Below are 13,989 nucleotides of genomic sequence, written 5' to 3'. Positions count from 1 at the left end.
CACCTGTCTGTTTGTGGTACCTTGGGTCCCTTCTCTGCTCCTTCTATGTGCTTCCACCGTTATCTTTTCCCAGGTGTGCAGACCAAGCCCTTTCCGGTGTCTGCAGGGAGTCTGTCAGTGGTGCATTCCAGGACTGTGCTTTTAGCACTTTTTAGTTCAAGGGGACACTGGCTGTTCATATCAATTCATGTTCCTGGATTGGTGGATCTGTGCTCCTGGACTGAAGGTCCTGGGGTGGGGGTGGGGGTGCGAGCACTGAGAAGCCAGCAGGGGACTTTCCTGGTTTCCGAGTCCCTGTGGACCTATGGGACACTCCTGAGGGACCGGGTGTAGTACAGGGACTCCTCCAGGAAGAGTTTNTACATGTATGCATATAGAACACCTGTAGGTTTTCATTTTTAAAATAAGACTTGAATATTCAGTGATGCTTCCTGATTTTATTTTGTTCTTCTCTGCGAGCTTTTGAATGTAACTTTGTCATACAATTTGGAGAGAGGCAGAAAGTGTTAGGGCAGAGGGGCAAGGGAGACATTTTGCAACTTATGAAGGTTCTCACTCTCGGCAAGACTGACGTTTCAGATGCGTTAACTACATTGCCAGTGGGGGTGGGGTGGGGGTGGGGGAGGGGCAGGCCTGCGCACCCCAGGGTGTGTGGCCGCATCCTTGGCTTCCACCCACTAGATGGTACCAGCACTTCCCCATCCCAGTTGTGACAGCCAAAAATGTCTCCACATACTGCCAAGGGTCCCGTGGGGGTCAAAATCACCCCCGTTGGGAAGGACTGAGACCATCATCAAAATTGATAAGCAGGGAGACAGATTAAATACCGACTGTGGCCCGCCAGAGGTTTCCAATGGGATTATGAAGACGGTGCACCTGGAAAGACCCAGTGGTGTAGACACTGGAGAGGCACCATTTAAAGGGGCAGACAGATCCTTAGCAGGGGATGAGTTTAGATCAGCTTCTTATTGATTATAAATAAATAGGGGGGCCGACTTTGGCTCAGGTCATGATCTCACGGCTTGTGGGTTCGAGCCCCATGTTCGAGCCTGCTTCAAATTCTGTGTCTCTGTCTCTCTCTGTCCCTTCCCTACTCACTCTGTCTCTCTTTCTCAAAAATAGAGAAACATTAAAGAATTTTTAAAAATTATAAATAAATAGATACTGTCTGTACTCCATACAATAGTTTCAAACAGAATGAAGGAAAAACAACTGTAAAGACCCAAAACCAGTGCCTTGAGCAAACTGGAACATTTCCACCTCTGAACAGGTCCCTCCCTCCTCGCCTTGTCTGCCGAGATCTGATAAGCACACAGATCACCAACTGTGCTCAAACTCCCGTATTCCTGTGCAGTGCCTTTGAGTGAGCCAAGGAAAGCCTCCTTTGTTTGCATAAGGTGACTCAGTTAGGGCCACACAGCACCCTGAGAATACCCGCGAGCACTCCCAGTAAGCAGACACAGGAGCTTCCTTGGGTCGGGAGGCTGTGGGAAAGGTTCTGTGGCTGACAGCACCCGCACATCCTTAATGACAGTCTGAAATCCCAAGGTAAAAGGCAAGGATTAATCTAAGTTGAAAAATTAACAGGAAATTTACTTCCATCTCCTTTGAGAAAAACACAGTTTACGTGGCTTCTGAACGCATGCTTCCACACCGAGGAAATTGCAAGAAACACATTCTGACTCCAGCAGCTGAAAAAGGCCAAGAGCCTCTCAAAAAAGGCTGCTCGGATCACTTCATGATGTACGGTTCCTCGGCCACCGGAAAGCCTCACTGGAGGAAGTTCTCCGGCGGCACATGGAGTCCCTACATGGCATCCGTGCCCGATGTAAGCCAACAGATGCTGGGGACGCCGGAGTCCCAGATCAGCGCAGGGCAAAGCGTATGTCACCGAGACCTCCATTCTGAACACAGACCGAACAGACCCCCGCCGAGCGAGGGACTCACATCAGAACTGATGTGGTGACAGGGGGCAGGCGTTGCCTGAATTCCAACTAACGTATGTATAATATCTTTTTTTTTTTTTAAGATTTATTTATTTTTGAGAGAGAGCTCAAGCAGGGAAGGGGCAGAGAGAGAGGAGACAGAAGATCCGAAGCGGGCTCTGCACCAACAGCAGCGAGCCCGACGCAGGGTTCAAACTCATGAGCCGTGAGATCATGACCTCAACCGAGGTCAACTGAGTCGCCCAGGTGCCCCTCCAAATATAAATCTTGAAGACCAGCAATACGTCCCCCACACCCTGAGAGTGAGCCGATAAACGCACATCTGTAAATATTTCACAGGCAATTCATTCAACCTACGCTGCTCACTTATTAATTTTTGTTAATTGCATCCTTTAGGCTTCAATGAGAAGATGTGATTAGCATGCATTTAGTACCACAGATAATTTGGTCCAAAAAGACTTCTCAGTGGGAGTGCAGATGCAGTTGCACACATACACACACACACACACCACACCAGCTGAAAGTCCAACAGATCCTTCAAAAACACATAACCTCTTCATACCGACAGGACATGACTATTTATAAACATCCCCCTAGTGATCTGAACTTGTTTTATAATCATCAACAGAAAGAAAGCAGTCACCGGACAGTATACTCTCACTCTTTTCCAACAAGTAATTTTTCTTTTAAAAAAAAATAACACAGAATACGCTCTTCCATAACCAATCTTCTCCACCCTCTCTTGCCCCCTCGCCAACCAGCACAAAAAGAAAATACGAAACTGATTTATTAGAAGCAGAGCAGCGTCGCCGCCGTTGGCTGGGGATCACTGTTTATGTCTATAATGCTTGCTGCTGAAACAGGAAGCTCTAAAAATCATTCAACCATTATTTCTCTCGGAGGCTCCTTGTGATTGATAGTCCTCTGTCCCCACCAAAAAGAACTGCCTTGACCAAACGCAAGCTGGCTGGCATGGAAGGGGTGGAGGGTGGGCGAGGTCTAGCATCTGCCCACCAACTCGGAAATAGTGCTCATACCATTAACTTCAATTTCAAAAAGCTGTCTGCCATTATCGGCAACGTCTGGCACTTCATAAAATCAGCAAGAAAACCATGAAGAGATGAATTCTGAAACTCTACGTTCAAGGCATAAGGAGTTTTCGAGAGGGCTTTTCTCCGTGGTCCTTGCCACGGACCAGGACCACCCGTGGTGGTAGTGGCGGGGGGGGGGTGGGGCTGAAGGGAGTTGGGGGAAGGAAGGGAGCAACGTGCTTTAAGAAAGTGTTGTTACCCTTTTATTGGCAAATGTGAAACAGAATGGGAAACCTAATCTCTAAAGATGAATTCTAGGGGCGTCTGGGTGGCTCAGTTGGTTAAGCGTCCGACTCTTGGTTTCGGCTCGTGATCTCACAGTTGATGAGTTCGAGCTCCACATCGGGCTCTGCGCTGACAGTGTGGAGTCTGCTTGGGATTCTCTCTCTCTGCCTCTGTCTCTGCCCCTCCCCTGCTCGTGCTCTCTCTCTCTCAAAATAAAGAAATACACTTAAAATTTTTTTAAAAAACAAAGAAGGAGTCTACATTAGATCATGGACACAAGTTTTCGATGTGCCATCTAAAAGAATTATTTGCTAGGGCTGCCCAGGGCTTGATGTATCAGAAGCTAAGTCTTTTTTATTTTTTTATCCATATTTGTCCACAGTGAAGTCTGAGAGCAGATTTCAGTGTATGTGTATATATATATACACTCACACACATATTCAATATATATATACTAACTATGAATATGATATAAATACATACATATAAAATTTTAAAATGTAAATCAATAGCAACTGAGAAAAAAAGGGGAAGAATGGGAGAGTTGATCTGGATACAGCTCAAGTCTTTATTTATTTTTTTTTGTATTTTCTCCAGGAGATCTGATTACCAGCTTATTATCTTGAATGTTACCCACTGAACAACCAAATTTTTCCGCCCCATCTTAGAGGACTCTGTGATGGAAGGGAGAATGACTTGGATCCTATGATAATACTGTGAGTCATTCAGACCACGTCTTTCTCCATGAAGATACTTTTCGTTCAGAATCTCAGGACAGTTTATCCTCTCCAAAAGGTGCCTTACTTCTTTCATCTCGACCACAGTCTTTCACTCATCTGAACACAACCTCCTCATCCTGTTCTCCAAATAATGTAAAATAACTTAAGAATGAAAATGCCTTAAGTAACAAACATTATACAACTATGCAATAACTCAGATAGTGACAGGGTAAATATTATGTCTGGGAAGACATCCACAGCAGGAACATAATGAAGGAATTTCATTTTATAAAAGCATTGGGAAGGGGTATACTATTTTGAAAGTGGAGATTTAAGTTGCCAGGGAGGTCAACATAAACATAAATTCCTCCAAGAAATTAAAGCCCATTCTAATAGCCGAGAGAGCTCAGGGCCTTGTGGGGGCTGAACGTGGAATTCACACTGCAGTTCTGCAGGGCTGGGGTATAGGGGGTGGGGTGGGGAAAGTCCAGGCATTCTGTAGAGAAGAGGCTCTGACAATATGGGCCCCTTTACCTTTCAGGGGACGTGTGTGCATACCTGATGGTCTTCAAAAGGTTTGGGCCAGCAGTTTGAATGGGATCTATTTTCCTAATCAACAAACCAGGTCCTGGCTATAATAAAATCAGGTGTTACCAAAACACTCAGGGCACAAGAAGAAGGTCTGTTCATTTATTTATATTCCAGTTATCTATTATGTGCAGCCCCATGCTAGGCTGCCCCTCCAAGGCAAGTTTCAAATTCACAGATCCTTGGCTTGGGTGGGGGCAGTCTATAGATCCCCAGAAGGTGACTGCAAATGAGCTTCACCTAACTGCAAGTTTGAAAACTATACTGGAAACTATACATGAAACTCTGTTTATAAGCACATACGCATATTTTCTTCCCTTGGGAGAAGGCTTCCGAGGGATTTTCAAAATTATCTACGATGTTCCCAAAAGATTAAAAATCATTCTTGGAAATTAGAAGGAAATGTACACTGGATTCTCTTCTCCCCATTTATGATGTGGTTGATGATACGGTCTGGTAGATTTCCTCTTTGGTTTTAAATGAATTAACTAAGCCGTATCTCCTGATTGATCGATTCCTTTCCAACTGATTATATACTCCAACAGGGACGGAAGTATTCACAGATCTCAGTGCTAAAGTTTCTTAAATGTCTCTCAGCTGTAGCCACAATAGGCTTTCTTGTAGCTGAAAATGTCAGTGATGCCTGCCTCGACTGTTGACGTAAATTAAGGTAAGCTACCGTTAATTCACCTCGCCAACGAGAACCCCTTTTGACCCTGAACTTCAACTTTCTGGAGGTGAGGGACAGTCTCAGAACTTGTGGTTAAATGAAAGGTTCTGAACAACAACCTGTGTGTTCTGCATAACCTCTCCTCCCCTGAAAGCTGCTATCTCTTCCTCCAGCGTAAAGGAGGAGTCCATTTCTATGGAGACACCGAATCGAGGGGAGAAAAATCCCAAGGGTCAAGTATATCCTGAATGAGATTTAAATTGGCAAGGAGCAAAAGGAGGGAAGGGGGAAAAGAAAGACAGTTCAGGCTACTGAAGCCTTCACCAATATTTTTTAGGGGCCAGCGTTGTCAGCAAGGCCGTAAAAGCCGGAAGGGCAGGTTTTCCCAGTTGCACTGAACTTGAGGTTGTAAGTTGTGTGATCCTGGCTGTGAGCCAGAACTCAGACAAATCAGTTTTGTCGAGCAGAGAAAACCCTTCCACGTCCAACCTCTGTGAGGTTTTCCAATCTGCGTGGACCGGCAGCTGGTAAAAGAAATGGGAGTTTCTTTTTCTACCCTTCGTTTGGAGCTGAGCACCAAGACCTTTTTGAGAGTCCATCGGATCTGTGCTGTTTGACAGAACGCGAACCTGGCACAGGAATGTTTGGACGAGCCAATAGCCAGGACCTTCTCGGCCACTGTGGTGTGTTGATGCCAATGACGTGTTTTCAGGCACATTTTCAAAACCAGAAAATCTGAAGATCGCTTAATAAAATGTAATGATACTTTTAAAGGACAAGATTCAGTGAGGCAGATTAAGACTAATTGTCAAAATTAGTGAGAATCATCTGCTCTCTTTGTAATGGGAAGCAAATTGCAAAAAAAAAAAAAGATCTGGCAGGCTTTGATGTTGACACTTACACTGGAGAGTAAAATCAAGTTGTATTTTATAACTATGGAGAGAGATAATGACACAAAGTCAAATGGGGCCTTTTGACAGCCCGTTTTGTTTTGTAGCACAGACCAAAAAAACCCCAAAAAACAAAAAAACACACAGGCAAACAAAGAACTCAAGACCACAATCTCCAGGGTAAGCGTAATTGGGTCAAATGTGCAATGAGGGCTCCTGTATTTTGGATTGCTTATTATCTTGCCTAGGAAGCGGAGCCCATTCCAAACAGATATTGTCCCTTTATGGCATTTTAATCGATTTTCTTGTTCCAGGTTATCAAAAGACAGCCTGGCCTTGGTTCCAGCTATTTTACTCTTTGGGTTTTATGCAAACTCTAGGACCTTCTGGCACGACTCAGGCAGCCGAGCGCAAACAATCCACACCTTGGGGAAACAGTTCGCTGTTCCCCAAGTAAACACAAGCACCTATTAGTCACCCACTCAAAACAGAAATGGCCAATGAGGGATAAGAGGCTAGCCCTCGATGCCAGAAAAGGAAGCATGCTCCTTTCAAAATCTCATTCTTTATTATCACCGACTAACTGCACGCCCGCCTCAAAGCCACTGCAGCATGGCTTGTGGGGAAATGTCGCTGGCATGGTCCATGCAAGTTTCCCACACTTTTGTAACCCAAACGGAGCACACAGACCCACATAGATGCACAGTGCGATAACATTGCTTTCTCTGCAAATGCAATCCAGTGAGACTCAGCCACCGTTCCTAATAGTAGGTACCCGCAAGAACTGAATTCAGGTGGTGAGCTAGGCTGGTAGGCAGGCACCAGGCAAGCGATAGGGCCTTTGTGTTTTATTGGCTTCTCACCTACTCCGCCAGCCACTCATCTGATGCCATCAAGATGTTTTCTAAATACACATCTCTGAATCATAATGTGAATTCCATTTACTGAAAGGCGGGGACTTTTAATATAACAAGTGAACCCATTTAATGACTTTATGCTTTTATACGTTACAGCATCTCTCATGCTTTCAATAAGTGGATATAATTTTCTTTGCATTACCCTATTATTAACATAGTTGGTATTATGAACATATATATTCTATCATGTTATGCCTTTTTTTTTTTTCTCAACCTAGGATGCTATTTTAAAAATACTCCAGACAGTGAAGATAGCAAACATGATGGCCCCAAAAAGCAACATGCCTTTACCCCTTCTGCTCTCTGACTAGTCAAACATAGATTTTCTTATATTTTGGAATGCCTTTATAAAGAGTAATGATTACTCTTATGTTTAAATGTCCATTGGTTATACTTTCGTTTTTTTAAATACAAGAGTCATCTACTATTGTTCAGGTTATGTATGTGTCTTTTTTATTATACTGAAAATAACTTTTATTTGTTAGCTTATTCATTACTGTATCATGAAAATGGGATTTTCAAAGCAAACTCTCCTTTCTCTTCAATGAAATTTCTAGTACTTATTGCTATTTATAACATATGACTTCAATTCTCACAATACAGAGAAAACACAATATTTGAAAATAATTGCAAACCAGAGGGGTTTACGGGCCAAAATTCCTCTTTCTGCTCTAATACTTCAGTAATGGGCACAGAAAAATAAAACACACAGAACTGCCCTGAAGCAATAGTTCCTTTGGGTAATCCAGTCTTTAACACATTAGCACTAAGATGTTAACTAGGTCTGACCCCTTCCTTAAATAATAAGGTGTCCAAATTACATATAACGGAAGGGTGATAAATGCCATCCAATTGACCCAACCAGAATGGTACTAACACCATGTCTTCATATTTTGCCATAAAATGGAAAATTTGAAACCACATTTCAACAACCATATACTGTATATCCCTTAAAGTGATCAGAAGTGCTCATCTGAAACTTGGTACCTTGTCACAGAGAGCTCACAGATTCTGAGTTAAAGGCTTCTATTCTACAGATTTTTGATAATTACAAAGTAGACAACACCAGTTGTAACGACCTCAGTTTCCATGACGGTGAGGTTTATATTTTTAAATTTTAGTGAAGACCTGAGGGGTTTCCTTGAAATTCACAATTCACATGTTGCACGTTCTGAATCAGTTTCAAACCAGCTCAATTGTAGAAGGCAACAATGTGGAGGCAGATTTTTTAAAACATATTAAATTGTAAATAAATACTTTTTAAAAGCTTGATGTAGCAATCAGAACAAGGGTGACTGGGTTTCTAGGGAGCACTTCCATCACAGAAACTTCTAGAAGGTTTTGAAATTTCAGTTTGTTGCCATTTAATACTTGTGTTTCAAGTTCAGTTTTGACAGATACATACCTCGTCCGCTCCGACCGACAAACCTGAGGTCATTGAATCTTGCAACTTGGTTTTTCATGGCTGCTGTGGCATTTCTCAGTTCGGCTGAGTAGTTTTCATCATTGCCTGCCATCACCGTGACCAGAGTACCATCTGGGACATCCCCCAGAGCCACCACCTACACACCAGTCAAGGGACAAACGCAGACATCAGAAACGTTACAAACGTTGGTGTCACGGGTGTAGTAATTGCTCTAAAATTAAACGTGTGTTAAGTGATCCTTTATAAGTTTGCAAAGGAATAGCAAAACGACAGAAAAGTTATTCATGGGAAGGATTTCTTTGAATTCCATTATGCAGAACTAAATATAAATTTTCATGTCCTAAAACAGTCACCTAATAAAGCTCCATAAGGTCACATGGTGCGGTTAGAATGAGGCTGAAGGCAGCCAGGGCTCTGAAAACCTGTGCCTTCTCACGAACGCAATCATCTTAATCGTGCAGAGCTGAGAAACGCAATGTCTTGTTTTTGTAAGTATATAACCTAGCTCATCTTTCGCTTGTCCAGACCTCCACTGATGGGCCTAGCGAGCCAACTTTGCTTTTAGGTGTTTAAACTTATTTCTGCCAAAATTCAATTCGATCATGACAACCAGATTATTGACCATTCTTCAGTGACACTGTCCCTCTGCAGTTCATCTTTGAGACTCCCTACTCGCTTCTCTTATTCTGATTGTCAGGAGCAGGGAATTCTGGCAGGCAAAGGAAAAAAAAATCAGAAATGTATCCTTTGTTTATTACTAATTCCAAAATCAACAGACCTCAGAAAAGAGGGGCACTCCCTTTTATGTGCTGCTCTGAATTCAGGAGTGGAACTGGGTGGCATTTTTATATCTGTGGGTCCCCAAATGTGTCAACTATGTCCCGATAGATGACTGAGGTTTTCCCCAAACCCATCTGACCTCAAAGAGGAATTCCGCTCTTGTAATGTAATCGCACAGGAATGGATTTCCTAACAGGGCTACTGAACATGACTGGTGGATACATAGTTTTGATACTCAGGTAATTAAAAAAAAACAAAACAAAACAGTAATTTCCAAGGTAAAATGCTCTGACGAGCATGGTGTAAAGATGCTTTGTGCTGTAGTATCCCATTTCTTGGTCATCACTTGACCCTTCGAGAAACTCCTGGGGTTAGACAATTATAATCAGCTATATTTCCATCGTTTCTATTTTTTAAAGCGGTCATAGGACTTCCAATGAAAATATCCCAAGTTCTTTCATTTCTGATATTCCTCATGATACTTTCTCAGTCAGCAGTGAATTTTGCGTCAATCATTTCAATTACACAGCCATTTTCTGCACACTGTGTTTGAGCTGGAACAGCAAGGAATTTTCCAGGGATTCTTTCTTCCCTGTGTTTTCTCCCTCTTCATTTTTACCCAATTTGGGGGGCAATACCTATATTTTCAACCCTCTTTCTCTGTCTGTGAAAAAGGCAGCCATGGGCTCCCTTGGACGTTAGCAAAGCCGTTGTTTCTCAAAACGCCCATCTTCGTGGCCTGCTTGGCTAGTACCCCCATGTCATCCAGGTGACCATCTATTGCTTTTATGCCTTGTGATGCTGCAGCTCTTGGATTCTGGGGAGTTTGACAGGGAGGGCGAGCCATTTCAGCACAAGCGACTATGGGACCAGGAGAATCAGCCCGCACAGCAGTAGGTGAGCAAATTCTTCATCTGTCTTAGAGCAGAGGCACTGAACCTTTTATCTTTCTTTCTAATCCTTTCCATCCCAACGCTGGGCATGTTTTCTACGAAGGAGATTTAAAAACACAGCTATTTATTCCCCAAGCACCCTCTAATTAGATATTTAGTTCCCATTATAAGTGTTTGTTGCCTTTTAATTAAGAGCAGTAATATGACAATTCTCTTTTGTTTCAAAAACATCATTGAACTAAATCTCCCCGATCGGTTATCTACTTATTTTTTTATCACTTTTTTGACCCCCACAAAAATGTGCTTGCTTTATTCTGCTTTTTTCAGTCTCTTAAAAATTTTTCCACTTTTTTTCTCACTATTTTCACTTCCCTCTGTAAAATTAGCTCACAGTGTTGAAATGCTCTCCTTGAACACATATTTTTACTTCCTCATCCCCATCTCCCTGTGACGACCGGCTTCTCTATTTTAATCCAACCTTCAGTAAGTATACAAGGACTGTATGCTTAACTGCAAAGTTTTCACACTGAATAACTCATTCTTGGGGCAGAGTCTGTAAAGAGGGGAGCATAAGTAAATCTCGTTGCAAATCTTCCAAAACCAATTCTAAATCACCTCCCTCCCCCGACTCCTCTTGTGGTGCTCCGTGCCTGGGCCTCTATCATCTTTCCAAAACTATCTTTGTCAGTAATTTGGCAAACTTGTGAGACCTTCATCAAGTAGAAGCAAATATAGAGTAAAATGATCATGGTGGCTAAATATGAAAAGGTTGTTGATGTTGGAATTTAACGACCAACAAAATTAGGAGTTTAATTCCTACCCTTCCCTTTCTAAAAAATATACAACAAAAGTCAAAGAAAGACATTTGGTCTTTCTCGAAGATCATTTCTTTGGTCTTTTATTAATCTCAGAGGGACTTTTTTTTTTGGCAGGAGGGCAGGGGAGAATAGTAAGTCCGAGGAAATTACACTAATAATGTATAACATCTAATTGTTAACAAGCCTACTTAGCCTAGATAAAAAAATTTAAAAATTAAAACTAACATGTCTGCTAATTTTATACCGATTGTGTCACTGATAGGCAGTAAGAAGAGAGTTAAAAAAAAAAATCTAACTTCAAACAGAAAAAAAGAAGGAAATGGAATGAAAAGCTATAAACAATAGGTAAGGAAACACAAATATTTACATTTAACACAGACCAAACAGACAAGAAGGGACTTGCTGGCCAAGGGATATCTCATATTTTGTTTTACTTCTCTGTTTTTAAAGTATCAGGAAGTTGGGCAAAATATCAGCCCTCCTATGTACTGCCTGGATCTCCCCACCGCTCCTGGCTGGCCTGCTCACACATTCGAACTGGCATTTTAAACAACTCTAATTAGGTTGAAATTACAGTTACAATTCATTTATTTCAAATCCCTTAATTTTCCAGAGTTTCAAAGAAAGCTGTGGAGTGGAACCCAGAACTCAGCCAAGATGACATTTAAAGCATACCCAGGGACTGAATGAAGTCTTGCCGATAGAAACATTACTTCTTTCTGTCTTACAGAAAGAAGATGACTTATTAGCATCCAAAGCCTCTGAACTTGTTGAAGGCATGTTTATGCCTTTGGACCCTGGTGAACCAGGGCCTAATAAACAAACTGCACTATTGCAGTATTAAAAAAAAAAAAAAAATCCCAAGTCATCTAAATAGCTTTTGAGGCTACTTCTGTAAGTAGTGGGTAACACGTAGCAAATTTAAGATTTTCACAGTTGTTAAATATGTATCTTTTCTATGCTAAAAAATAAAGACATTCCATGAGGAAAATGAGGGAAAGGAGGTTACATTTTGGGGTCCAGGATAAGCAAATAGGCAGAGTTTATTTTAAGGAAACTTCATAATCTGAAGTCCCCTTTTCGTTTCAAAAATTAAAGCAGGGGATTTGCACTTGGGGATTTCAGAAGACTGGTAAAGAATCACTTAAATGCTCTTTTCATCAATATCATCAGACTTTATCAATGGTTCACATCTTCTCCACATTACAGGGAAAATAATCATTCTTCACTGGTTAGCTTCTTAAAGAGATTGTCTGGGGCTTATTTAAAATCCACATTTTAATGTAATAATATCTACAGAAACCTTCTGGGATGGAGGGAGGTGGCCAGAAAGTGGGGCCAGGGGTACACAGGGGGTCAATCCAGACACAGTCACGTTTAGAAGGCTTGCTTTTCCCCCTAACCTTTGGGTTCATTTCTGTCTGCCCCTCGAGTTGTGCAGCGAGCAATCTTCCTCCAGGAAGAGGCCTCCCTTGATGGGGACGCAGTGGTGACAGATATTACTCAAGCGGCTACATTTCTCGGCCGATCTTCCCTTTCCCCTATTTGTCCTCAAGACCCACTTGAACTTTTTTTCAAGAGAACTATACATGGGTCATTTAGGAGCCTACAGACGATCACTCAATAAACCAAATTAGATTGAAACAAAAAAAGTGAGTCGTCTAAAGTCATTTTGAAAAAGAAATCTCTTTGGTTACTAAGATTTCGGCTAAAAGGAATTCCCTGGTGGCTCATCAAAGCAAGTTATAGGATTTTCTTTTCTGTCTTTGAGGGAGAAAAAATACTTTTCTTGGGGTGGCTCGAGACACTGTTTCACTTCACCTCCTGATGATTTTTAATCACTTAGTGTTTTGATATATTTGGGCGTTGGTTCCCTGGCGGAGGAGGCGACATCCAGCAGAGATTCGGATTTCCCCTCAAAGGAAGGCACAGAGCCCCCTTGGTAGGTCAGGGGTACCAGGTTTAAATGACCCTTCGGCTGATTATCAGCCTGTCTCCTCCCTCAGCTCTTATCTGCAAAGTGGCCCCAGGGCCGAGCCTTGTCAAGTCCCCAGTCACAGAGGGGACTCTGTCCGGTTCTCCAGCTAGAGGAGCCTGTTTATGTAAAGAGATTAGAATGATTTAAAATTGAAATAGGCTCCCAACGCAAATCTACAGAGATGCAGGACGGCAGGGAAGCAGTCCAGTGGCTGTTCAACCTCATCCTCACTCCCTCCCCCTCAAAAACCTGTGCTCTCAGAAAACAGGCAATTCTATAGACAGAGCCAATTACACATTTTGTTTTGTCTTAGAAATCATAATGTTAAGTTTAGAAGGTGTATAAAGCTTAAAAAAAAAANTCAAAATGAACACAAAATGACTACGGATTGTACTGAATTGTTGCCCCTTCTTAAACCCACCCAAGACAGAAGAATAGAATCCCCACCGCCAGAATTAAATTTCTGCTGTTTGCGGTCAGGGCTGGGGTTGGGTCCGGGGAGAGGCAGTGGTGTTTAAAAACGCCGGGTGTTGTTGATATATCCCCGTTCAAGGGCAAGGTTTTCTAAAGGCCGCTCAAAGCTAGGGCTAGATCAGGGGTGGAAGTGAGCGAAGACCTCTCGAGCTGTTCAGCCGAAGTTTTGGGGTCCCCGCCACCCCCTCCTCAGACAGAAATGCAAGCGGATTAGACCCCGGCTGGCTCGCAGTGAAGACAGCCTTGCCACCTTTCGAGGCCCTGGGCTTAATCTAGGTGAGCCGGAGATAAGGTTCAGGAGGGTTCCAGGAAAAGAAACAGGATTCGCTCCTTGCGGCTTGTGGCAGGCTGCAAAAACTCTCCAGAAAACTTTTGCAAACTTAACTACGCCCTCCGTGGACTTTGGACATGCTAATTTCGATGGGACTGTTAAAGAGGGGGTGGGGGTAGGAAGCCCTGACAGTTTTCCTTGTCAGTTTATTTTCACTGACCCTAAAGTATAAAAGTATCTTTATTTCCTGATGCCTCCATCGGAGCGAGGCAGAATGGCTTGGGTGTCAAGCCAGGGATGTGG

The 13,989-nt window shown here is 42.6% G+C and overlaps 1 protein-coding gene across 1 annotated transcript in view; it reads right to left on the bottom strand.

Annotated features, from left to right (window-relative positions):
- RUNX1 (RUNX family transcription factor 1) overlaps positions 1-13,989 on the bottom strand; it is a 250,227-nt gene that overhangs the window by 78,497 nt on the left and 157,741 nt on the right. The window contains exon 5 of the mRNA XM_077765499.1: positions 8,452-8,608. Coding sequence (XP_077621625.1) covers positions 8,452-8,608 — 157 coding nt within the window. The remainder of the gene's footprint in view (positions 1-8,451; positions 8,609-13,989) is intronic.

The sequence above is a fragment of the Crocuta crocuta genome, unplaced genomic scaffold, assembly GCF_008692635.1.
Source record: "Crocuta crocuta isolate KB4526 unplaced genomic scaffold, BGI_CrCroc_1.0 scaffold84, whole genome shotgun sequence".
Lineage (NCBI taxonomy): Eukaryota > Metazoa > Chordata > Mammalia > Carnivora > Hyaenidae > Crocuta > Crocuta crocuta.
This window is presented reverse-complemented; position numbering and strand designations above follow the sequence as displayed.